The sequence below is a fragment of the Xiphophorus couchianus genome, chromosome 24 (genome assembly GCF_001444195.1).
Source record: "Xiphophorus couchianus chromosome 24, X_couchianus-1.0, whole genome shotgun sequence".
Classification (NCBI taxonomy): domain Eukaryota; kingdom Metazoa; phylum Chordata; class Actinopteri; order Cyprinodontiformes; family Poeciliidae; genus Xiphophorus; species Xiphophorus couchianus.
Genome location: NC_040251.1, coordinates 3524495 through 3550806, shown reverse-complemented (window position 1 = coordinate 3550806; position 26312 = coordinate 3524495). Strand labels below are relative to the sequence as shown.

Below are 26312 nucleotides of genomic sequence, written 5' to 3'. Positions count from 1 at the left end.
TCTAAGAGCTGTCCTAAAATCATTACTATCTATTTCTTGGCCTGATCCTGTGCTTTTTCTACCAAAATGTTCCCGCGATGTGGTGATAGTTTTATTTGTTATCCCTAGAATTTTAAGGAAATACAAAAAGATCACTGTCCAACTTTGCCCAAATATGTTAGCATTACTCGTCATAGTATGCAAAAAACCCCAAATTTTTCTGAACATTTCCAGTAAATTTTCTTTAACAACACTAAAACTGTCACATTGTAAGATAGTACTAAGCTGAGACCAAACTCAGATCTAGAGTTGCATCTGACACTCGTATGTCTGCATTTGACCCAGTTAGCAATCACTGGACGTTTCAACCCAAAGTTCAATGCGATATGGTTTCATCAGAAACAGTAAAGCTTAAGAAAATACTGGACTTCTTCCAGATGTGCCGTTGTACAAATGCTTACGTTCAAATCAGCAGTGTCTCTTTGCTGTTCAGGCTATCTTTTTCTCTTCCACCTTTAAGCTAATATACTTAAACCCCCAAACCTGTTCAGCCTGAACACTCCTGGAATAAACAAAGGCTTGTGAACTGTATGTTTTGAGTCTTGTCTACACTCATCCTGAGGCCATGAGGCTGGGTGGAGTAGTCAGTACTGTAAACTGTAATACACATCTAAAACCTCATCTGCAGTTCTGACCTTTAACCTCCAAATGCCTTTTCATATGATGGCAACACCAGCCATGTTTCCATCGACATTATCTTTATGGGCTTTTTTGAAGCATAACATCAGAAGAGGTTGATGGAAACGGCAAAATTCAAAAATAACATACTCAATTCTGCAAAAAAAAAAAAAAAATGTTTTCACATCTGCTTGAGGCGGTTTTTGGTTTTCATATAAGAAGTTCATTGGAAACACATTTGTGTAAGTTCCAATGTTGCAAAGCCTCCTATCTTCTGGTGGGTATGTACCTTACCAGAGGCACCAAGCGCTCAGAAATTTCTACATCTAAACCTTAGAGCGGAGCTTAGAGCGGAGGACTCTCTCCAAGTTTTTGAGATGTGTAGTTCATGCTGTTAAGCAGCCTTTGCTTTCTGTGTATTACAGCCATGTGTAGAGCCAACATCTGACAGTGATGCATTTCCTTTTTTTTTCTTTCTTTCTGACAACATTGAGCAGGACTTCATAAACCACCTCTATCTCTAGGTGGGTTAGCATTAGGGGATCTCAATAGGCTACTTGCCAAAGTGCAAAGATCTATTAGTTTCTAGCGTTCTTCTCAAGATAGTTCGGTCTATGCAGTCGATTAGGTCATGGCATACTCGTCCAGGATGGAAACTGGCTTCATCCTGCAAAACTCACAAAGGAAGGAAACCTGATGAACAAAAGAAGAAGTGAAACAATTTGAGTTGAAACAAAAAAACTGATGTACCAAAGTAAAACAGGAATCAAGCAGACTAGAAAGCAGAACAAGAGCATGATCCGAACTACCTGAGAACAGGAACTCAACAGATCCCGAGGAACAACCTTCCAAGTTTATTTACACAGACTTGTAGACACATAAAGACGTATAAAGGTTGGAATAATTAGCAGAGGTGGGGACTCGAGTCACATGACTTGGACTCGAGTCAGACTCGAGTCGTTAAAATCACGACTTGAGACTTGACTTGAAAAAATTCTCAAAGACTCGGACTTGACTTTGACTTTCATGCCATTGACTTGGGACTTGACTCGACTTGAAGCTGTTTACTTGAAAAGACTTGATATTTTTTACTCAAAGTCTTAAAATTTAAAACACATTATTTATAAAGTGGCGTCATTAATTAATGTCACTCATTCCGTATCAATATGCGCAGACCGTCACTATGGTTTTCCTCTCTCCTTATGTATGTATGTGTACGTAGCTGCAGCACAACCAATCAAATTAACAGGATTTGGACGTTTAAAAAAACGCGGCAAAGCTGCAGAGCTCAGGGAACGAAATACGAAATAACCGCTCGAATATGCTTCCGCGAGTAATTTCTTTTAGGTTATGAACTTTCGACTAAAAAACGAACTGCAACTTGTAAAACATGCAAGAAGAGAATATCGGATGGAGATGCCACGACGTCCAACTTTGTCCGGCATTTGAAGCTTCACAAAGATCGGTAGGTGGCGCTTTTCTTTTGCTGTAAGATAGCTGACTTTAGCTAACTTCGTGTTAGCATGTGTACTCCGGGTTAAATTGGTGATTATTTACCATAAATCCGGTCCTTCAAATGCCTCCACAAATAATGTGCACCGTGTTAGCTCAGGAAGCCGGTGGATAGTGAGTGGGGCTCCGGAACAGAAAGCAGATTCTGGACCTGAACACAGGGAACAGAGTCTCTCTGTCCCATCATGATGATGAGCCGGGTCTAGTATCATCTAAGGATGGTTGGTGTATTTGAAGACATCTACGTTGGGAACTTATATTGACAATATATTGTTTTGACAGGTCAGAGAAAAGAGGAAAAAACTGCTGTTATGGTTCTTTGTATTGTGCTGTGGAAATGTCAGCATTTTCCTCTTTTTTTATTGAATATCAAGTTTAACAGAACTGCGCAATAAAGTGGTCCAATTTAAAAATGTTTTTATACTTTGTGTTCAGCTACACATGTTCTATCATTTGAGATAAATACATATTTTAAAACTAACAAATGGTCTATTATTTGAATTTTATGTATAATTGCAAATTATAAAAATAAAATAAAATAAAAACGACTCGAAATGACTTGAAATTAAAGGTTCCTGACTTGAGACTTGACTCGACTTTTGCCTGTCTTTACTTGAGACTTGACTCGGACTTGAGGACAAAGACTTGAGACTTACTTGAGACTTGCAACACAGTGACTTGGTCACACCTCTGATAATTAGTAAACGAGGCCAACATTGAGGCTGAGACTCTTGAGTTGAACATTACAAGCCGGCTGCTGCTTGTCTCTTCATGTCCCCTAGCTGGAGTTTAAGCCCCCCAACCCCTTCACACTGCTGTCACCCCTAGAAAACTCCTCCCTCTGTGTTCAACCCCCACCCCGATCTGGCTTCTCCTCCCCCGAGGACAGAGCCACCTTCGGAGGGGCAGTGGAGCGGTAGCCCTCTCCCTGAACACATGTCAGGCGTCCTGTAAGCCCGGAGAGGAGGGACCCAGTCTCCGCAGTCCTGAGAGCGGAACAAGAGATGGACTGAGGAGAGAAATATTCAGAGGAAAGATAGAGGCAGCAGGCTGGATGGGCGGGTGGAGGGAAGGCATTCGGCGTTGAAGGGGGAGTGTGTTAGCAGCAGAGAGGAGAGTCGTTTTCCACCGGCAGACTGTGGGAGACGGGGAGGGCAGAGGACATCAGAGGAGAGACGCTGCATTGTGGATGTAAACTTTATCATCTGTGGATCGGTGGGGAGCAGCTGCAGAGCAGGAGCAGAGCGTGCTGCTGGATTACCATGCGTGTCCTCTGAATGCACCAGGATGCTGCCTCTCCAGCAGGGTAAGGAGTGCGCTGTCATCAGCACACATGGCATGACTGAACTGCGTTACGGGCAACGCAACAGCTAGAGTATACTGTCATGTAGGTCGATGCTGCACAGTCAGAGGAGCACATGAGTCTCATTCTGCATATTTCACTCAGCATGATCGCCGTTAGCCATTTGCGTGGGGGTGCTGGTTCTGTTGCGACAGTGTGGGGTCAGGTTAAACTCCTTTGCTTCTGATTGATAGCAGAAGGAAGCAGATCTCTTTAAGAAAGACAATCAGTCATTGCAGCGGATTTTAATCTGCAGGAATGCACGTTTCCCTTCCCTCTGCTCCTTTTGTTTCCCTTTCACTCTCTCTGAGGCAGATTAAGTTTTTCAATCCGGCCCACTAATCCCACAGTGAAATGACAGCATCTGAACGGGGTGCGTGTACTGGTAAATGGCCGGGAATGTCCATGATGACGGTCCCTCTGTAATGGTCAGCTCGTGAACTTTTTCCTGAATTAATGTAGCGTGACGTGAAGTCTTCCCTCAGACTCAGCGGGATGGGATGCTCACAGCCAACACACCAAGGATAGCAGAGTAGGATCCTGGACTCTGTCTTGATATTTTTGGCCGACTGTGTTATCTCTAAAAACAGTGAGGGAGTGTAGAAATAAGGGCATGGGAGAGTATGGGAGGTATCTAGACTCCCAGGCTGGTGTTGAGAACATGCCAGACACAAATGCCATTCTGTGGTGGTTTTTTGAGATGGAGTTTGGTTGTTTTTGTTGCTTGGAACTGGTGCTTCTTTTCACAAGAGGAGCCATGTGTGGGATGCCCTTTACTTGTCGGCGATGATCTCTGTAAACTTCTAGAAAGAATAATTTCGTTTTTATCTGTGTTGAATTTATTATGTCGAGCAACCAAAATCAAATAAAAACAAAACAAATCAGGCATCCAATAGTAGTGATTAGTGATTAGCAGTCATTGCTAATCAAACCTAACATTTGTTTATGAAGTTAGTAGCATATGTAGTAGCCATTGCTAATAGTAGCTAACAAATATTGCTAATAGATGCTAATACCTCCTCAAACTTTGAGTATTTTGATGTCATTCAGAAAAAATCAGCTTAGATTAATAAAAAGTTGAAATGTCTTTCCCAGTCTGTTGGCTGATTCTTCATTGATTAAAACAGAATAAAAACTTAAACGGATGCTAACATCGTGCTAAAGTAACATCATGATCCAGGAGAACACGGTGAACTGCTCTCCACTAATGTCAACGTTTACACTCTTAAGAACAGGAGCACATCGAAAGCAACGCCAGCCTCAGAGACGTGACAACAATTAAAGTTCCTCCAAATCGGCTTCCTTTTTCTCAAGTTTAGAGGAATGAATAGCTTTGTCATAGCAGCTTAACAGGACATATTCTAAAATAGTTGCAATCACCTATTGCTAATTGTAGCTATCTGCTTTTGCCAGAAGTAAAAGCAGATACTATTAGCTACTTATAGCTAATAGTAGCTTCAGTTATTAATAATTGTGACCAACACCAACTGTAAATAGTAAGCAACAACTAGTTAGAGCTTTATTGTATAATTGCTAATAGTACCAGCCATCAAAGAATGATCACAACTATGTCAGATATTTATATTATTTTGTTATGTTTCATATTATCTCTAGATTCTGACCTCAGGTTTCAACTAATCTGCAGTCTATTAGACATCTTTAATGCAAATTATCATTCAAACTGGATAATTCATTCAATATATAAACAGCCACTTCACTCTCTAGTACTCTGGACACCCTGGGTTTGATTTTGGCATTGGTGGACCGGTTAAAGCCTTTATTTGGAGCAGAGCAGCAGGCCGTCGATATCACCATGCCACCAGGGCAGATGTGTTGGAAGGATGGGCAGTTTGAGCCTGCAGCTCTCTGAAACCTACCTGGGGATTACTGGATAAGAGGATTGCCAAGTGGAGGGATTTGATTTTATAGAATTAAAACTGTAATTCTCTTCATCCCGACTACGCAGACGTGTAGCTGTTTGTCCACAGAAATATTTCCCACCACTCTGCTGATGTCATATGAAAACTGTAGCATGTGTGTAACAGTAATGGCTCCCAAAATTTGGGTCAAGACCTTATTTGACGTTGTACACCGCCAGTAGAGGAACATCTTCGTGAACCGATTATGTACCCCCAAGAATTGTTACACAAAGTGTAAAAAGTGGTCATATAATTAAAAGTGAATCTACTTATACGGGTAGCCGTTTAAAACCTTGGTATTTTATGGTTCAGCAAGACCGCAATACTTTCCTTGTAAAGATATAGATGTGAAAAGTTTCAGACTGTGCCTGGAGCGCCCACTGGGAGCACTCAGGAGGTGATAGTCATCAGCCTTGAAAAGAACCCAGATTAAGGCAATCCCAACCCATCATGCGTTCTATTGTATTTACTTCCACCCCTCTAACTCCTGTCCATCACATCGCCTCTCACTCCTTCACATCCGATTTTCCCAACTTTCCCTCCTCCTCCCTCTGGCCCTCTCCCAGTGTGTGGCGCTCCATATTTGGTGGCCCTCAGCCGGCGTATTGGGTCCAGGTCAAACAGAATTATTAAGGAATGTTCCCTTGTTCAATAGCTGGCCCAGTAGGCCCCGGCATGGGAGCATTTCCCCTCCATTGACGGCCAGACGACTCCAGCTCTGACTGAGAAGGGGAGGACACTCCTTCCAGACAACTTTCCCATATAATTCCTACTGTCTCTGCTGTGTTCACTGGCGCTGTGGAGCCGTAAGCTAGTTTAATGATGTGTACGTGTGAAGCAAATCTCAGGATCTCACCAGCCCAACCGAGCCTTGTTGAGACACTGCTTGTGTGACTGCAGGCCATCCAGCTCAATTAAGGGTGCTTTGAATGCATTCCTCCCTCTCCCCTGCTCGGCATTTATCTCTCCCAGACTAACTGCTTGTGGGATCTCTGAAGGCAGCCCAGTTCTGCTGAGCTCTCTCTTTCCGCAAATGCAGCATCTGAAGACAAAAGCTTGATGAAAAAATAAGAAAAAACAGCCAGACTACGTTTTTATTATCACTCAGACAAAAGAAATGATCATCCGGATGAAACGTCGTGCTTTGTGTCTCCCTGAACGCTCACAAGTTGGAAAAAGCAGAAGGAAAATAATAGGCACTACCTCATGACTGCTGTCTTTGTCTCCCGTTAGCTGAATTTAGTGTAAAATCACTCAGCAAAGATGTAAAGTTTAATGGTGCAACACAGTTTATAACCAATAAAAGGCTTTTATTTGCTAGCTATCAATGGCTTATTGCATGCACTGACTGTTTAGCCGGGAGACAAAGCATTGCCCAGGCACCCTCGCTGGATGTTGAGTCATGGCGTCATTAGAGCGTTCTTGTGGTTTCTAAACTACCCCAGTGTTTGCATAAGGTGCTCTTGGACTCATTTTTAAGCAACCTGTTTTCTAGAATCAGACTAAAATATAGTTTGTTTCACAATAGAGCGCACTCTGAGCACCTCGGCTTGCAGACTTCCAACTTCTCTTTTTCTTGTTCTAAGGCCTTTTGTTGATGTGTCCCATGGCGTTCCAACTCTTGGAAAAAAAAAAAAAAAATCCCCAAACTGGATTTGTTTTTTAGGTCATATACTCGCATGCCAGCAGTTTACAAGATAATATGCTGCTGCCCTTGTTTTAGTACACACAGGCTTCCCGTTGACACACTTTCACTCTAGCATGCCAGTTTTTTAGCGTTCCCTCTTGTTTCGGATTACCTCTCCTGCTGCTGTGAGGCTGTCAGCGGAGCGAGCCGTTTACGAGCTTGGAAAAGGAGTCGGCGTTGCGTTCTAGCTTCGCTCAGGGCCGGGAATGTCAACAAGCCTCACCTCTCCGCTATCTCCGCCGTAAATCATCGGATAATAGTCGGAGAAGCCCGTAGGGCCGCATCCAGTGGCTGGAGGTGTTGGCGCAGCTGGAGAGGAAATGGATGGAGGGGCTGCTGGAGAAGCTCACCTTCTGAGCTGTAAAACTCTTTTCCAAACACCTCTCATGTTGTCTTTAAGGTCTTCTGGTGACAGAGTGAATTACAGCAAGAGTACGGACTTTTAACTGCTGGATTACCAGCATGCCAGAGTGGCCAGGACTCTACGGCAACTGAAATAACACAGCAGAGAGGATTCCTTGTACTTTATCTCTCCATCAACACCGAGTTGCCTGCAGGAATGTTGACATCTTTTATCAAAGGGAAAGCAGAAGCCCTTTTATGGTACATCTAAATCAAGTGATGCTACTGGAACTGACCTTTGTGAACCAGCCAGACAAACATCCAGAGATGGCTAACAATAAACGCTAAAGACCTTTGGGCCAACTGCTTCTGTTTACTGTACCTTTGTCTGTATTGTGTGTGAAGCGGCCATTTGTCTGCCTCTGCAAATGGTTACGCTTTTGGCTTTTGTGAAATATTGTAGCTCCTGCACATCCTGCATTAGTCAGCAGATCCTTCCAGCTCTCTGTTACAGCAGTGAATGTGTCCCTGTGCCCCGGTCACCTCATTGCTACAGAAGCTGTGGAGTCGGATCTAGAAGTGTCTGGTTTAGCATTTTCTTTAATGATTTTGAACCTTTGTTTTGTTTGAGGCAGAGGATGTTGGGATGTGTCTCACTGGTAAAGACTTGCTGGTATTTGAAAGTTGGACGTTGTGGAAGTGCTTGCAGTAGTTATTGGTGAGTTTGGGTCATTTCTGAGACCAATCTGGACTTTTCCAGACTCCCAACGACTCTTCATAATGACTTATGAAGAGGTGTAAGCAATAAAGATGTTGCACAGTAGAACGCCTACTTACTGGGCAGTCGCCTGCTTGATTTTACTTAAACAGTTGACGACCCATCAAGGTCGGCACACTATCTCTTTGGTGTGTCCAACCTAAATCAGCTATAAATGAAGCAATTTGGGGGACACTTTTAAACAACAGTGTGCATGAGTCTTAACTTTTGTAAATGCCTGCTTCTAGGGGCAACTGGCAAAAAGTCTTTGACAGATGTTATAATCAATTCACTCTGTGTTGTACCATACCAGAATAGCATAGTACAATGCCATGGGGCTTTTTGGGAGGTCACTGATTACATTTTCTTTTATAGGCATCACAAATCAGATTAAATCATATGACAAATGCATGACTTAACCTACTGCTGAATGAGCCAATAGAAAGGGTTTGAACACCTGAAATGATGTGCGCCTGAAAATAAGGGATTTTTACAACCTTATATTGAGGTGTTTATCAGTGACTGCTGATAAACACCAGTGAGAGATCAGAAATGCAGAAATGCAAGGAGACAAACCATCAAGGTGTTTGTCTGTTTGCGAGAAACCACAACCAGAACCACCTTTCGTTTTTACAGAACCAGCTCTGGTCTGGCGCTTGAGCCTCTTTGAAGTGGTTGAACACTGATTAGGCGTTGGCTCCAAGACATCGCTAGCTCCACTCCCCACATGAAACGCACATTAATAAGTGTTTCCCACAGGTCATTATGGCGCCATTAACCTAATTCACTTCTTATGACCTGTGTGCTGGCGCTCATTTCGAAAACAGTTCAATAATGAAATAAACGCTAGATCTGAATCAGAGATATAATATTGACTAATTGGGCTTCTAGTGCTTAAGAAGGAGATTACTTTGAAAAGTCAGATTATGTAAGAGCATCTAAAACCCTTTTACTCAAACTGATAAAAGTACTCATCTTCTTTATCGAGGTCTCTTCTACAGAAAGTACAACACCGCGAAAGGTGCTGAAGTGAGACATTCCCACCAGCTCGCCCTTAGCGTGGCATCTTGGCTCCTCTTCAAACATTCCTGCCTTCAGACATGACTTGGCGTCACATCTCGTGAGGAGCTTCTCCTTGCGGCGTGCAGCTGCCTTTCTGTACAAATCTGTAGCGACGGGAGCGTCTACCTCAACACAAGTTGTCATGTTTGTTTGACTTTTATTGCCCCTCTTGAAAACGCAGGTAAGCGTCTAAATCACAAGGCAATGATTATCCAACAAGATCGTCACTTAAGCTCAATTATGTGTCATTGTGGGACACGAGTTGACGACTTAGACAAACGAAACCTTGTAGGAATGTGAGTGCGTGGCTTTGAGGGCTGAGGCTGGTGGCTTCCTCCCTCTACTTTCATATCTGTGCAGCTTTAACGCTCACAGTCATCTCTCTTTAATCACTCAGACATGAAAGATTTACAGTTGTGTGCCTGCAAGTATTCGCAGGTCTTTTGCCACCGTGTTTGCACATGTGCGTTCATCCGTGTGCCAATGGTGCGATCGGGTCTCTCCCCAAGATCTGCTGGTAGGCAAACTGTCTGAGGCGGATCGGCCGGAGGAGGGCGTGGCGGCGCGGTGTGTAGAGGCCATGTTTAAAGCACATCTGCTCCTCCTGGACTGGAATGCATCTGAGGCGTGGAGACAATCGAGGTCAGGCCCCGCTCGGAGAAAGAGAAAACACTCAGACAGAAAGGCAAGGGGTAATCCTCGCTCGGCGCAAGCATTCCTGTGAGTCTCAGAGGGTTCCTCATGAGGGATTTCTGCTGCTTCAGATATTTGTGCTGAATTAGTGTTTGACCTACTAAACGGGGCACTTTCGTCTTGCAACCATCAATCTTTGAGAATCTGCGACCAAATCTTGTGAACCAACAACAGCCAAGGTGCTCAGGCATACTCACAAGGATCCCTGACGTTATCAAACTCCAGGCACTCAGCATCTTGTTGACTTTGGAGAAAAATGTCTCTGATTGTGATAATGTCAGCTTGCACTACCGCATTCTGCAGCAAGTCCAAACATACCTCCTGGTATCAAGTTGTGTTAAGTCGGCCCTTGTTGCTGCTGTTCACAAGGATTGCAAGCATTCGAATCAAAGCAGGATCTGGCCCAGAAACTGCTCGTTCTTTTAAGCATGCGTTAAGAACATGACAGTAATTATAAGTGTTTATTTTCATGGAGTAAAGCGTTATTTTGGCACATGGCATCCTGTGAAGACAGAGTTTCTTTGTTTGCTCACAGCAGAACCTCATCACATTTCAGCTCGTCAATAATTGATGCTCTGCCGCGGTGAGGCAAGGCTCTCTCCGCCTGGTCCTGGCTCAGTCTGTGTGTGTGTGTGTGTGGGTGGGTGTGGGCTGAAGGTGCTGACATGTGGCTTCTGTCTTGCCGCTGGCCCTGCGCTGCAGACGGAGCCCGCTGCAGAAGGCGGGAGGTCAGGAACCAGCTGTGCACTCGGGTCAGGCCGCTGCTCGGCACCTTCTGTGGTGCTCTTCGTGATTAATTGGAGCTGCCTGATGTGCTGGGCCTGACTGAATGGTCACAGATGTGTGAAGGCCCAACCTTTATATGCGTAAAGCACATGAAAGTCTTCACACTGAGGGCTAAAGCTGTTCTTTGCATCCTGAGTGTTTTAACTCTGCTTTCCTGTCAGGCTGGGTTGGATGTCCTAACACATCAAACGCCTCGCTGGACCTATTGTCCCGTGCTGCGTTCTGGTTTGAGGGTTTGGATCTGAGCACAGCGGTTACATAACACGGCTGCAGGACGATTAGGGACGGGAATGACTTGTCCAAGCCTAAATCGTAACCTCCGATCTGGCTGGCCTCTCTGACCGTGGAGATGGATTGTGCATCGGGGGCTCTCCAGACACTCAAACTCAACCTGAAACTCCTGCAGGGTTAGAGGCAAACTGTGGAGGTTCATCTGTTAACAGAGCAGAATGGAGCTTATAATTAGATGGTGTTGAGAAGAATCAGAAAACGCATCAGATCCAGCACTTTTCTCCTCTCTCATTATGTGCTTAGCAGCAAATAATGTTTGGATTAAAGCCTCCCTAAACGTCTGCCTCCCACAATACAGTTCCAGAAGAACACGGGTCCAACGTGTCGGCTCAGGTTTTGCGAATGCCTCCCACCATGACTGATCGTCCCCCCTTAACCCTGACAGGTCGTGCCTTTGCATGTAGTGAAAGCAAACAGGAGGCAGAGGAGGAGGCAGGTGGAGGTGCTGCGAATGCTGCGAGGTCAGAGCCCTGTTGGCTGGGGTCACGGTTTGATTCAGGAAGAGAGGGACTACATTGGCGTCATTGAACAGTGGACATTGTCTTCACAAGGTGACCAGGGCACGTTCTAACGGATGACTTCCTGTTTGCTTCATGGCTCTGGGTTCACTTTCTGTTGGAACGAAAATAAGAGAACCACAACATCCATATCGTCTGAACCGCTGATACCAGGACACATCTATCCACCCACCCATCCATCCATCCATCCATCCATCCATTCAGCCATCCATCTATCCATCCATCCATCCTTCCATCCATCTGTCCATCTATCCAGCCATCCGACCATCTGTCTGCCCATCCATCCATTCATTGAACCAATCACTATCTGTCCAACTATCCATTTATTCATCCATCCAACCATCTGTCCATCCATCCATCCAACCATTTATTTGTACATCCATCTATCCATCCGTGAGTACATCCAACCATCTGTTCATCCATCCGTCCGACCGTCCATCCATCTATCTATCCATCTGTCCATCCATCCATCTGACCATCTGTCTGTCCATCCACCCATCCATGAGTACATCCATCCATTCATTGCACCAATCAACTACTTGTCCAACCAACCGTCTGTCCATCCATCCAGCCATCCATTCATTCGTACGTTCATCCATCCATCCATTAAAACCATCCGTCCATGCACTGGTCCATCCATCCATCCGACCATCCGTCCGACCGTCCATCCATCCATCCATGACTACATACATCCATCTGTCCATCCATCCATACATCTATGAGAACATCCAACCATCCATCCATTGAACCAACCATCTGTCCAACCATCCATGTATTTGTCCATCCATCAATCCATCTATTCATTAATCCAGCCATCCTTCCTTCTGTCCTGTCTCCTTCCCCTGCTAGTTGGGCAAACTGTTAAACTTCTAAATGTTGAATCCCAAACTTTTAATATTTAATATTCTATTATTTCTACACTTAACCTCAACATAAGGGTGTAAACTCTGGCGAACAGAACATCTGACCCCGACATTCACGTTTCCCTGGTCCTAAAACAAGCTGGTTTACTTGCCCTGTTTTTCATGTCACAACAGAAGCTTTCTCCACATCTGGCAGCATCAAGTGATTCCTCCCTGACGTCAGGTGACTCCAGATCCCTGGGAACTGTTGGAGGTCGGCATCCATCTGCTGGTTGGAAACATGATCACATAATCCACTGTGGGTTCAAGTAAAGCTCACGTTTTCCCAGGCGTTCAACTTTAAGATAAACAGTATAATGTACATGTTTTTAATTTAACCCGTTGAATCAAAAGCTACACCAAAACAAATAGGACCAAAATTGTAGTATAGCAAAATTATCCCTCATAATGACTCATTTAGTTACTTCGTCCATATGTTCCAACCATTTTAGGTGACATTCGAACAAGTATGTAGTGTTTACAATTTCTCAGACCAACCCCTAACAATAACATGCCAAAGTTCAGCCTTCGACGATGGAGATGACTCAAGATAAACCCCTCCATGTAACAGCCTTGGCATTGCTCTGTCTGGCTATTTTTGGGGCTGGTTTACACAGCTGGTAGAACTTCACAAAGTGAGTAATTGGCCAAAATGGGGGATTGAAGTTTACATGACATATTCAAAGTAGATTTGTAGACAACAGAGGATTATTTGCTGGAATATCGCTCCCCTCTGGCGAGCTGGATGTCACTGGTTAAGCATTTTCCACTGGGGCTCTGTTTTGACTACTGCTGGTGCCAATTACTATAATTATGTTTAACACAGAATGTCAAACTGCTCTATATTTGTCGATGATTTTCTTGGCGGTGTAGCTGGCTCTCGCTCTGCTGCTTCTGAAACATGCCTGCTCATAAGTGGGCTGAAATTTAACCCCTTAAAGGGCCGACGCTCAGCCATAACACAGACTGGAGGAATGCCAGGCGGTCCGGTTCTAACAAAGCACTATCTGCTGTGAGAACTTCCAGATATGCCGTGTTTGTCTTCTCCTTTTTAAGGCGGTGTAATGATGCGTAGGGTATGGGACAACTGTGCAACTGGAGCATGAGTGGATGAGTCAATCAGGTGTGTTCACGTTTAGAAATGGTTTTAAGTAAGCAACACTTTCACACACCCAATTAGCTCCATTTCCCCCCCACCTCTCCTCTCCACTGCCACTATGTGTTTTTACACAATCCGTTGGGCTCCGCAGTCAGATTTACCTCAAATCCGGGAGTACTGGGAATCTGCAGCACATTTTTCCCGTCCAGACAGTCGACTCATCCATCAACTAAACGTCTGGGGGCTGGGGGAGGGGGGGTTCCCGACAGGTAGGCTGCTCCTAAATAGTGATGTCTTGTTGTTAAAGGAGGCCAAGACGTTAGTCATGAGCTATTTGGGGTTGGGGTGTTGGTGATGGTTTCTGGGTGTCTGGTCTGGTTAAAAAAAAATTTGAAAAATGTGCAGGTGAGTGTGATTACTTGTGTCTGTCTGCTGGACGGACTGTTCATTTGGCACAGTGAGTTCAGTATTTGTGGATTTTTCTGCAGAATGTGACTCTTAATTATTCGAGGTAAAACCTCTGTATTGGCTTCTTTTTGTCCCCCCTGCAGCATAGCTGAAATATTCCTGATGAAATGCAGCTTGGGAAGCTGAAACACATGCATCCTACTTGACAAGCTATTTGCAAAGCAGCCAATCTAGGAACACCATTTATTTTCCTTGGTGCTGATTGGCTGAACCCCTAAAGGCGGAGAAATGAAAAAGTTATGCTTCAGTGATGTGGCTAAAATTGTTTCCACTGTGCGTATTAAAGTATATAACGGTATATTTGGTCTTTGAAACATTAAAACACAGTTATAAGGGACTTTGGAAGTTTTGCTAATTTTAACTATTTGCAGCTTGCGTCTTCCGTATTACCAATAACATGAATGCTATTTGTGTCTACATTTACAAAAACTGTTTTAATTCAACATGTTTGATGTTTTCTAAGAGTTGTGCAAAATTTGTCCGTTCCGGACGAGATTTAATCCCATGTTCAGTTGACTTCATGCTTTTGTTTCAAAACTATATGCATTTTCATGGTCACTTCTGGTCCGAGAGTTGGTGTCTTTGTTTAGCTCAGAAATATACACATTGAAGACACGTCTTGTCCAAATTCAGACAGAGGACTATTCAAGTCCAATGGAGTCAGAAGCCATATGTTTTAAATTCACGCTAAAATAAAAACACACTTTTTCTGCATAGTAATATCATTTGCAAGTTGTTAAAATATGCTGACTCAAGTCTCTTCTCATAACCAAAGCAGAGTGAAAATGTGGAGACGTCTTTTCTACGCTTTGCTTGGTGACTCAACGCTTTCAGGTGGAAGCCAGATGAGGTGGAAACGTTTTCTCTATACTCCGATGCTTTTTTTTTATCATGAAGGACGTCCTTTAAGGAATGAAACGGGGTATTGGTTCTCTTCAGATTAAAAACTTATGTGCCAGATCCATAGCCTCTTTGTTTTGTTGTCAGCAGAATGACGAGCTGGTCTCGGAGCGCTGCTTCTCTCCGGTGATTCCTGACTTTTCTAAAGGGCCGGCTTTAAAACACAGTTCTTTATTATACCCCGCTAGTTTGCCAAGATTTATCCCATTAAAGTCTGGAATGCCCTCACGTGGGAAAAGGTTTGAGTGTGAACACAGTCGACGTCTTTGTCCCGCCTGCTTCACGCGTAGCGGCGTGTGTATGTGTGTGTAAAGTCTGGTGGAGGATGCCCTGCTTTTTGTTTCCTCTTGGGCTATTTCTGTCTGGACAGAACTGGAAGCTCTGTTCTGTGTAGCGAGTGGGACCGAATTGTCTCTGTTGTGTGTGTTTATGTATGCGTGTGTGTGTATGCGTGTGGGCGGGTTTATCCCCAGGAAGACGCTGTTTCAGCTGTTTGGTGGAAGAAACTTGACAAGCTATGCCGCAAATCAAGACGAACTGAGCAACACCATTATGATTTGTGCGACTTTGAGGAGACGTAGATTTGTGGATGTGTGTGTGTGTTTGTGTAAAAGCAGCTGTGTGTGCACAGAAATGATCCGATTCTCTTGTTTTGTTCAGGGAAAAGCTGGCCGTGGCTCGCCTGCAGAGGGAAGTGGCACGGAGCAAGAGTGAAGGAACAATGGTAAAGTACTTCCTCCTCATTCACACTGACATGAAGGCTTTGGGGATTTAAACCACAGAGTAATTGTCAACATTTACTGTGGATCTTTTGTAAAACACACAATGTGAAATATATGCATTTGCTCCAATATATACGAGTTTGACAACAAGTTTCACCTCAGTGACACATAAGAAACTACTGATTGGACATGTGACCAATCTTTGTGTTTTATTGAAACTGCTTGGTTTTATGGCAATAACCTTTCTTTAATTGTATTTATCACGTTTCCCATAAAACTAATGTTCAGACTTTGCGTAGACCAATCCCAGCCTGCCGTAATTATTCCACCAGTTTTGGGGAACGGACCAGTTCCAAATCTGAGCGGTTTGGCCACAACCACCACGTTTCTTTGAGGTGTTTGTGCCGACAAGCTCGGTGGGGGCAGCATCATGCTGTGGACCGTTTCCCTACCAGAATTACTATTCTGACTATAGATGAGAAGAAAACAGCTGAAAAAATGAGGCTAACATTGGAATAGTTTATCTTATCTCCATCTTAAACCTTACTGATGGTTTGAGAAAAACCAAACAATTTAATTTAAGTCAGCCAAGAAGACTTTATAATATCCAGAGGAAACGCACCAGAAGCTCTTTTACTGGTTCAAACACAAACATTAAAACCATTCATACTCATGTTGAGTGAACGTAAACGTAGACGCAGAACTCACTGTATCAGCTTCTGTAGATCAAAACTTACATTCAGTTTCAGTCATATTATTGGTGCTATTGTCCAAATATCTGATCAAAATGCTTGTTGGCTGTTAGAGGTTCTTCGGGGTTTAAGTCCTGATTAGTTGGAGTTGAGCAGATGGAACTGTAGGAGCTCATCTTCCTCTTCCTCCCGGTCTGAGCAGCCAGTTTTTCTCTGTGGCAGGTCAGAAAGTCGCAGTATGTGATGGAGCTGCGCTCAGCTGATGCTCCCACCGCAGGCTCAGCTGTTTGGCTTCACCCCGGTGACGCCTCTCGTTCTCTTTATGGCAACAGACCTGCAGGACCAGCACATATGCACACACCAGGGAGGGATGATGAACTCTCAGGATGTTCAGACTTGGTGTTGGGATTCTCCCTGATGCCTAGAGCTGAATCTGCTGGTTTTCTCTTACCGCCTCGCCCTGCTGTGGACGAGGTCAGCAGCGGAGAGGTTTTGGCCGCAGGGCAGATCGTTTCTACCGTTAATGCTCAGCGTTAGGAGCTGCGCAAATAACCACACACTCTATCCCAGGCACAAACTATCCACACGCTACATGTTATTGTTTACGTTCGGGAACTTTGAGCACAATGCTGGGGGGCAAAAAGACTGTTCTTTAAGAACTGTTAACTAAATAAAACCTGGAGATGTAGCTGTTATTAATTCAGTGCAGTGCGCCACAGCAAAGGGAAAAACAACGCACAAAAACCGCTAAAGAATAACTCAGAACCACTCGTATTATTTTTTCTTGCTCTCTGTTTCAGCTACGTTATACACAGACCTGTTGCCATAGCAAAACACCAAAAAACAGGCAAACATTTCCCACACAAAGAACAGAATATTCAGTCCATTTCAGTGTTAATGTTTTAGGCTTTATATTTATTTTGCGATTATCAATAAGTGACGGTCTGAACACAGCTGTGGTTGATTAACTAATTTAGAAACCTGCTCTACTGATGATCTGTCAGACTTGGTGTTTAGGTCGCCTTTTTGTTATTTTGCAACTGAACTGAAACACACCGAATTCCACAGCACGTCTACATGTTGAGGTTTTTATAGTCAAGCTAGCATAACTGAACTACTTCGCTCTCTCTCACTACTTTTTTCGTATCTTTTACTGGACTTTATCTACTTATTGTAGTGTTGACAATTAGTAGCAAAGCACAGCGTCACTTTTTCTTTCATATATTACAAATACTTTTAAGATTTATGTTGAGAATTTAACAGCTAAAACCAATAGTCACCGCCAGCCAGCAGCTTTTTTGCCCTCCAGCACTACAACGTGTCTATATACTGGATTGATGCTTCCAGATATTGTTTTGATAAGATAATATCTAGTAAAATTCTGAGTTTTTTTTTGGAGGAGTTTAAGTATCTCGGGATCTTGTTCACGAATGGGGGAAGAAGGGAGCGGGAGATCGACAGGCGGATTGGCGCAGCGTCTGCTGTCAAGCGGGCGCTGTACCGGTCCGTCGTGGTGAAGAGAGAGCTGAGCCAAAAAGCGAAGCTCTCGATTTACCGGTCGATCTACGTTCCCACCCTCATCTATGGTCATGAGCTTTGGGTCATGACCGAAAGAACGAGATCGCGGATACAAGCGGCCGAAATGGGTTTTCTCCGTAGGGTGGCTGGGCTCTCCCTTAGAGATAGGGTGAGAAGCTCAGTCATCCGGGAGGGACTCAGAGTAGAGCCGCTGCTCCTTCACATCGAGAGGAGCCAGTTGAGGTGGCTTGGGCATCTGGTCAGGATGCCTCCTGGACGCCTCCCTGGTGAGGTGTTCCGGGCACGTCCCACCGGGAGGAGGCCCCGGGGAAGACCCAGGACACGCTGGAGGGACTATGTCTCTCGGCTGGCCTGGGAACGCCTCGGGATTCCCCCGGAGGAGCTGGAAGAAGTGGCTGGGGAGAGGGAAGTCTGGGCCTCCCTTCTGAAGCTGCTACCCCCGCGACCCGACCTCGGATAAGCGGAAGAAGATGGATGGATGGATGGATATCTAGTAAAATTCTGAGTTTTTATTCCTGCCTTGTTCCTGTTTAATTTGCTGAAGCGAAGGTTGACACCTGTGAGTGTCGGCACTCTCTGATCCCGAGGAAACACTCCTCTGAAGTGGACTGGGTGACATGCTAATCGCGGCAATGAGCGTCCGCTCAGGCTGAGTTATCTGTGCCAGACAGGAAGGGGGCGAGGACGGAGGGGAATATCGCTAAGCTCCATTTGAAATTAGGATTATCCCCGTTGGATTCCCCTTCGCTGTCTCTCTGCCGCTTCTGGGAGGTTTCAGAGCTTCAGCGCTGCCTGAAGGAGATAATTACCGAAGCGCTGCTGGCGTGAAGTGGGAGCTGCTAACCAGAGGAAGATCCCCACTCTGTGCCCACCTTCTGCCCCAGCCCCCATCTATTCACGTCCACTAAACCCTGTGTGATCAGACTGTGCAGTTCTCCTCCGTTTGAGCTAAAAATCTGTCACAGAGATGTCTTCACAGCTCAGTGCAGCAGACCTGAAGCTTAATGGTGTAAATGACAGATTTACCCAGTGAATGTGTGCTTCTACTGGATCTCCTGATGTTTATTCTACAGGAAGTATAGCTCAGTTGAACTGTTTAAGCTAGCATTAATACAGTAGATACAGTTCTGAATGTTCAACTGTGTTGGTGTCACTAGAACAAGATGAAATATTAAAAATATTTCAAAGGTTTCACCAGCTAATCTGGTCAAAAAATGACTCTCATTCATAATTGTGAGTTCATTGCATATTTTCTTCAAATACAGTCAAAAACATTGGGTTGAAGTGAATGCTAACTCCTACCCACAAGTAGCAGTATTTCTTACTTCTACTACACCGCTGATATCGCAAAAGTAATAATCACAAAACAAATCATGAAAACAATTGTGAAATCCTGGGGAACAACTGCTATACATCAATTGTTAGGGAGAACATTTATTTATTGCATTTATAAATAAAATGGAAAACATCTGGCATTACCTTGGATTGCTAATAGCAAGATTCTCACCTAGCTTAGCAGTCCAGCTCAGTTGTGACCAGTTGACGTATTTTTTGAACCCATTAGCTTCCTTGTTAGAAAGCTAAGAAGTTAATGTACTAATTTACAGTTTGAGTGTTAACAGAGCAAACGCTAACATTACAGTCATTAGTGGCTAACTGTTAGCCAGTGGTGGTATTGTCTGTGCTAATAAATCGTTAATATCGTCTTTCTGCCGGATTAACCTTTGCGCTAACGTAAACAGATTTCTTTGGCTAGCCCAACAGGAAGTCCTTGTTAGCCAACTCTGTCAACAGACCAACTTGAGAACTACTTTCATACTTCAAACTCAGAGTGCTTAGCATAGATAAGTCAGTATGTTGAGCTTAAAGCACACCTTTATACCCAGGGTCCATAAGCCCAAGGTAAAGTGATACAGGAACCAACATTGTAGAAATCCCTTAAATAGTTCAAATAGTTTGTTGGGGCTCCCCACAAATCCGGCCACACAAGACATATTGTTCATGATGTGGGAAAACAGAGGATTTCGTCCTGAAACAATCCCTCTCTGTCAGTTTTCCAGTCAAGCCCTGTATTGACGGCTTCGCCACGCCGCAGGTTTCCTCTGGAATCCTCCAGGCGTGGCGCGGGGCCGGGCACCTCCCTGTCTCCTGCTCGCCTTTTGATGCCACTCCAAAGTGCAACCCCAGTCCATCGGCGGCAGGATGTAGGGGTTTCCTGAGGCACGCAGCGAGTCTGGGGGGGGGGCATTTAAGATTACGCCCTGCTGGAAACGCCTGTCTAAACAACACGTGAAAATAAACGAGCCGGCTTAGGAGAAACACTTGGCTTCGTTTTTCCTCTGGGTTTGGTGCGGCCGCGCTCGCTCTGACAGAGCCTGTTAGTTGACAGCGACTGATATTCTTCTGTTGAAAATAGCCCTGGATTCAATTGGATAGGGCTACTTTTCCAACATACTTTAGGTTTTGGATTGAAGCCAGACAGTTAACTTAATAAGACCAAATTACAGACAATTTGGCTTCAGAGTAAAGTTTTACTCTTTCTCAGAGTAAAATGGGCGGACCACAAATGCATGTTACACTTAGTTTTCTTTGCGTTGAACTATTTCTTCCCAAATATGTTAGATTTCGTGGTTGTAAGATGGCAGAATGAATAGTTTTGAACAAATATTGTTCCGATAGCGTAGGGCCACATTAAGACCTTAAAGATCTTGAGAAGTCTTGGAGAAAATAGAATTAGGACAGCTGAACTTTGTTACTGGAGACAGACATCAGAGCAGTTGTTCTTCTATGGGTCAGATAATGAAAAATCCTCTGGTGATTAACTGATGTTCTCCTCGTCCCAGTTGATGACCACACAAGAAGAGCTACTGATTAATGTCGCTTTAATGAGCTGGCAGACCCAAGGTATGAAATGTAATCTGACAGTGATTTATGAGTGTTCAAGGCACAGCATCAGAGCGGAAGTCTTTTGTGCTTCCAGCAGATAAAGAAGCGTTTTGAGGGTTTGAAAGACGCGGAGGAAGGCTCCGGCCTCGGCCGGCGCTTGGGGCTGGGTTCTGACAGCTGTTTGTTAGAACGGCTGACAGCGTGGAGGTTTGGGGTCTCAGGTGTTGTCTCTGCAGATTGGCCTTATCAGACCAGGCAGGGGCCGGAGCCGAGACGGGGTCCCCCGGCTCCCAGCGCTTGGTGTATTCACCGGGGTGACAAACGCTGACAGCCGGGCCCAAATCACACCTCAACACCAGGCCTTTCTACCTCTATCTGTTGGTTTTCCCTATGAAAGGCTGTGTGGGTGTGGGGGGGTGATAGATGAGCCACTCATATGGCTTAGCATATTCTGTATTATTATTATTGGTATTTTTTTCTACAGCGCCGGAGGCTCTCTGAGGGAGAGGTGTTACCCTCTAATGTAGACGCTCTCCGTGATAATTGAATTGATGGAGTCCTGTGGGACACAATGCGCCGACTTTTTACTGAATAAAACACTGTTTAGACTCAAATCCGTTTCAATAGAAAGTCACTTTTACGCTTTTTATTGTATCTCAAATGAAATGGGATTGGAGAGTGTGAAACTGAGCTTCAAATCCCTTCGTGCAGCATGGGTACGGAAGCCCTGAGCTGCAAAACACAAAAGTAGAAAATAAAAATAAAAAAATAAAACTGTCACGAAATGCTTTATGTTGATTCCATTCAATTAGTATACCACATTTTAAGTATCCATATTTTTTTATTTCTTGTATAGAATATTTGAAAGGCAAAACACCACCTAAAAATAATAATAGAGATGAAGCACAAATAAAAACATATGCCTTACAATTGGAGACAAACGTTAACATAATGCACAAGCAGGAACAATAAGTAACACTGTTTGTGGATTTTCAGACCCATATTTGGGTTCATTGTTTTCACACAGCTCTATTTATTGTGACTCAAACACGGTTCAGGCTCCAAGTTATTTCAGTGACAAGTCAGTTTTATGCATTTTACTGTGTTTGATGTTAAATGGATGAGAAAAGCATATCCCAACTTCGGATACCAAAATTTTAAACAATTTTAAACAATTGTATATAGAGCCCGAGCTGCAAAACAAACTAAAAACATGTAGGGATGTAAAACACACAATAATTATAGATAACAAAATCTAAAATACAACAGCAAAGGACAATGCTGTTGTCCTTTGCAGCATACAAATGCTGTTGTATAAAAGAATGCTTTTATTTTGTGATATAGATTTTTATAGATTCTACTTTTATTAAAAAATACTTAGGCCAAATGTCTTTTCAAGGGAAATCAAGTTTTGTTTTGCTTTTTATTGTATTTCGGAGTGAAAATGTTTGTTTTAGTACGGAAGCACAAAGCTGCCAAACACTAAAGAATAAGAAATTAGTACAGAAACTCAAAATGCACCATCATTTGTGAAGCAAACTAATATTTTGTACAACAGATCCCATAATAACTGGTTCTGTTTTGTATGTTGCTAAACTACTATTTTGTTGCCAATTGTTTTCCTCCTGTGGGTAGAAATAGGGTTGAAAAGGAACCCATGTGAAACTGGCACAAAGCAAAGATTGAATATCATCGCCTTCCTAAAATAATGGTGTATGTTATTTTTTGCCAGAAGATAATGTAGGCAAAAATAAATTACTTTTGGCAAAACATGATAAGCCATTATTTTAGGAAGGCAGTGATGTGTAGAAAAGCTCCTCATGGCCACTGTTGAGTACTTTACGAGACCTGTGATTTTGTTCTCTGTTTCTCTCGGAAGGATTCTGGTGAACCTTTTTAACCGGCAGAGATATAAAATATTTTATTTAAAGCATAAAAAATCTGTTTTGTTCAGCTTATTTTAGCAGGTTCCATGTTTAAATCCCAACAATTCTAGAAATATTTCTATCTCACAGTGAACTCTTTTATTAATACTTCAACAATGGCTCAAACGTTCTCTTTAGAAATGTGAAATTTTGAAAGTGAAATGGTTAAGAAACCCTGGATATCTTGGTTGCAGGCTTAGCATCTCAAACCAGCTACATTAGCTAGTTTCAGCCAAGGACAACTACTAATTATGTTACAGTTCCTGAATGTAGCGCGCGCACACACATGCACACGCCGACACAGAGTGCGTGTTGTATTTGTTTTATTTATGAATGAGGGACCTGCACGCTGCCTTGTGTCCCTGATGTTTGCTTTAGTGGCGAGCCCCTGATCTGCTCCCGGCCCTTTGATTAGGCAAAGAGCTCCAGCAGAAGGAGAAAGGGGGGAGGTTTCAGTGTAATGAAGAGATTATTGAGCCCCCCCCTCCACAAACTGCGTCCCAAACCCATGTACAGTTACAGATGGACGTCCTCTGCCAGCAGAGACGGAGTCAAAGCTGAGCGCTACATGTACAGCCACTTAATGTGATAAAGCTGGCCTTTTACAGGAGACGGCATGGCAGGGACAAGCAGACGGGGCTCTAATTAATTTAAAGTCCTTGGTGGATCATGCAGGGGTATCATGGGGCTTTGAGTCTTTTAATGATTCAGCTTGGATGAAAGTCATTACTGTCTAATGTTGACCGAATTAAGGCAAGGTTCACTCCTGGAGGATTTCAGACGAGACTTCTTTCTACCTGTCTGATCTCAAAACAACCCCACAGATTCATGGAGATAAACTCTGGAGAAAACCCAAAAGTTTGGATCAGTTTTTTTCCTTTCGGAATAGGCAGAGGTCATTTAGACCAGGGGTGTCAAACTCCAGTCCACAAGGGCCGGTGTCCTGCAACTTTTAGATATGCCTCTTCAAATTGTCTTTTCAGAGCAGATGGTTCCTACTAACCTCCAACTTCTCAGTACATATTGACGTTGAGCTAGCATAACTGTGGATTATGACTATAGTGGTCTAGCATCTTCCAGTAGGAGAGAGAATTGACTTGTAGATGCTCAATACACATCTTCAGTTTCCTTCCTTAGGAGGGGACAGTTTAGGTCATCGGTTGGGTTTTACTACTCTATCACAATCCGGACCACACACTGAAACTCGTTTTGGAGTAGATAAATCAGGCTAATGTCAGGTTTATGCTAAACCTCAACCTCTGCCCCGTTGAACATGAAAGCCTCTTTGGTGCAAAGAAACCAACCAGACCCACACTGACTCCTTCAAAACTTGTTCTTTCCTTTGGACACGGATGCTGTAAATTCAGCAGCTGCTAGTTTCTGATCTCGTCTCAGTGGTTCCAGGGGAAAGTTTTTGAGAGTCTTTGGTGGGTTGAGTGAGAGGTTGTGTTCCTAACTGTCACTCTGGTTGAATTTTTATGCAATAAAAGAAGCTGATGTTGGCTAGCACGCCAGAAGCGGCTCCAAACCCTGAGGTCTTACGTCACGCTTCATCTGGCCCTGCCTGCACGGATACGTTTCTGTGTCAGGCAGAAAATGAAGCTGGTCTCCACGGTGACAGAGGTCACGTTTAATCCTGAAATCCCAGCTCGTTTCAGATATATGGCTCAGCATTCCAGTCCATTTTAAAGATTACTCTCTCTCTGTTCCATTTGCTTTCCCTACCAAGTGTACGGCATTGTTTAAAGGGACAAAGTGAGGTTTTATCACAGGACTGCATTGCCCTCTGCAGGGCAAACCTGGCACTACACTTGGCCATCTTGATGTCAGCCAGTTAAAAAGAGGATTATCTTCCTCAGTGGTTGGATTAAGTAAATAAATTTTCCCACGGGGAGTTTCCAGGCTGGATTTGAGTTGGTTCCCTCCTCGTGGCCACTCTGCTTCTCGCAGAATGTGCTTTCAATTAGCAGCAGCAGCAGCAGCAAACCAGTTCAACAAGAAAAACTGGCTTCATAAAGATACAGTAATGTTTGACTTAATGAGTTTTGGCCTTGTAAAGTAGCTGAAATCATCCATATTTACCACAAAAGGCAGCGGCAGGGCTTTACTGCAGATGCTGACTGTTAATCGTGAGGTTGTTGGCGAGCGACGGGTCGGCGGTTTCTGCCTCGGGCGCTCGAGAATGAAGCTTCTGTGCAGAACAATACCTCGTCTAATGAAAGCATGCTTAGCATTTTTACCTCCTATTAAACCCATTTTTCCATACCAGAACATGTTTGCACTTTATTACCAACACAAATAAAGCAAGTTTCTGGGTTGAAACAAAAAGAGGAGAGTCGCTGGTTTCTGCTGCTGGCAGAAGGAGGGAAGACTTTATGCTTCGGTTTGGCTGAATTTATGGCGGCCATTACCGCCCCCTCCCCCGTCCATTCCCCTTTTACCCCCCTCCACCCCCAACAGGAGGAAACCCACTGTTGTGTAAAAACTCAGCCGCTCGTTGTAGCCATGAATTTATGAGCTGAGCGAGAAGCAGGAGAGCTTTTAAAGGTGACTCGGGTTTAATATCCTCTCCCTGACTGCTGACAGCTGCTGCTTCTGACAAAAACACACAGAATGAAAGACAGCTCCTGATTGGCCAGTTAGCACCATCTACAACTCACGGCAATCCTTGAATATTTGTTTCATAGCAGCTGAACAGTTCAAAACCTTTGATTCTCATTGTTCAGCTGCTGTGCTTATTTCAGCCACTAGGTGTCCTCATAATTCTTTTCCTATAGCTGATTCTGCTATAACCAGAGAGCAGGCTCTCTATTCGTCAGGATTATGGTCGCCCTCTGTGCAGCTCCAGCTAAACTCTCTGGGCTTTTTACCGGTTTAGTGACTTTACGAGGATTTATTTAAGATGATATTCCTGGCAGGACTTCTCCAGATAGTCAATAAATGTCCAGCTATGAAACAGGCAGCCAGCTTGCAGCAGACGAGGCCAGAGAGCCTGAAAAACATTTCTCTCTCATTTGCTCCGTCAGCTAGAAGTACCTCCACCAAGATTGCGGGAAAGAGTTCAGGATTGGTCGCCAGAGGGTTTCTCTTTTCAGATCCTGTGGATAAACTCATAAATGGGGTGGAAATGAAATAAAACTGAAAACTGGACTTTCACTGGCTTTAATTTGCTCAATCTGTTTGCTTATTTTATATTCCATCAGTAGCCAGGTTCCTATTTCTTCATAAACAGGATTTGTTGTTGGGCCTGTCACGACACTTTTTTTTTGTTCCTAAGTGATAAATTGTCTCTGAAGTTATTGTGATAAACGGTAATTGTTGTTGCGACACCATTTTCCCGTATTATAGTGCTAATGCAAGAGCACGTTCTGAAAGATCAATAAAGTGTAAATTTAACACTGGAACTGGAAGACATTTTAAATATCCAAAATAAATAAACAAAGCAACAAATTAAATGGATTATGAAGTCTCTGTAAACAAAAGTGTCCTACTTGACAGGGGGAACTGTGGCTCTACGGGTAGAGTAGTCGTCTTGTGATTGGAAGGTTGTAGATTGGATTCCATCTTCCTCCTGCCACATGTTGATGTGCCCCTGGGCAAGGCACTCAACTCC

The 26312-nt window shown here is 43.9% G+C and overlaps 1 protein-coding gene across 2 annotated transcripts in view; it reads left to right on the top strand.

Annotated features, from left to right (window-relative positions):
- LOC114140848 (nck-associated protein 5-like) overlaps window positions 1–26312 on the top strand; it is a 136906-nt gene that overhangs the window by 58583 nt on the left and 52011 nt on the right. For both annotated transcript variants that reach the window (XR_003594702.1, XM_028011108.1), the window contains exon 4: window positions 15596–15659. Coding sequence is in view for 1 of the 2 variants with exons in the window: in XM_028011108.1 (XP_027866909.1) it covers window positions 15596–15659 (64 nt within the window). In the remaining variant the exon portion in view is untranslated. The remainder of the gene's footprint in view (window positions 1–15595; window positions 15660–26312) is intronic.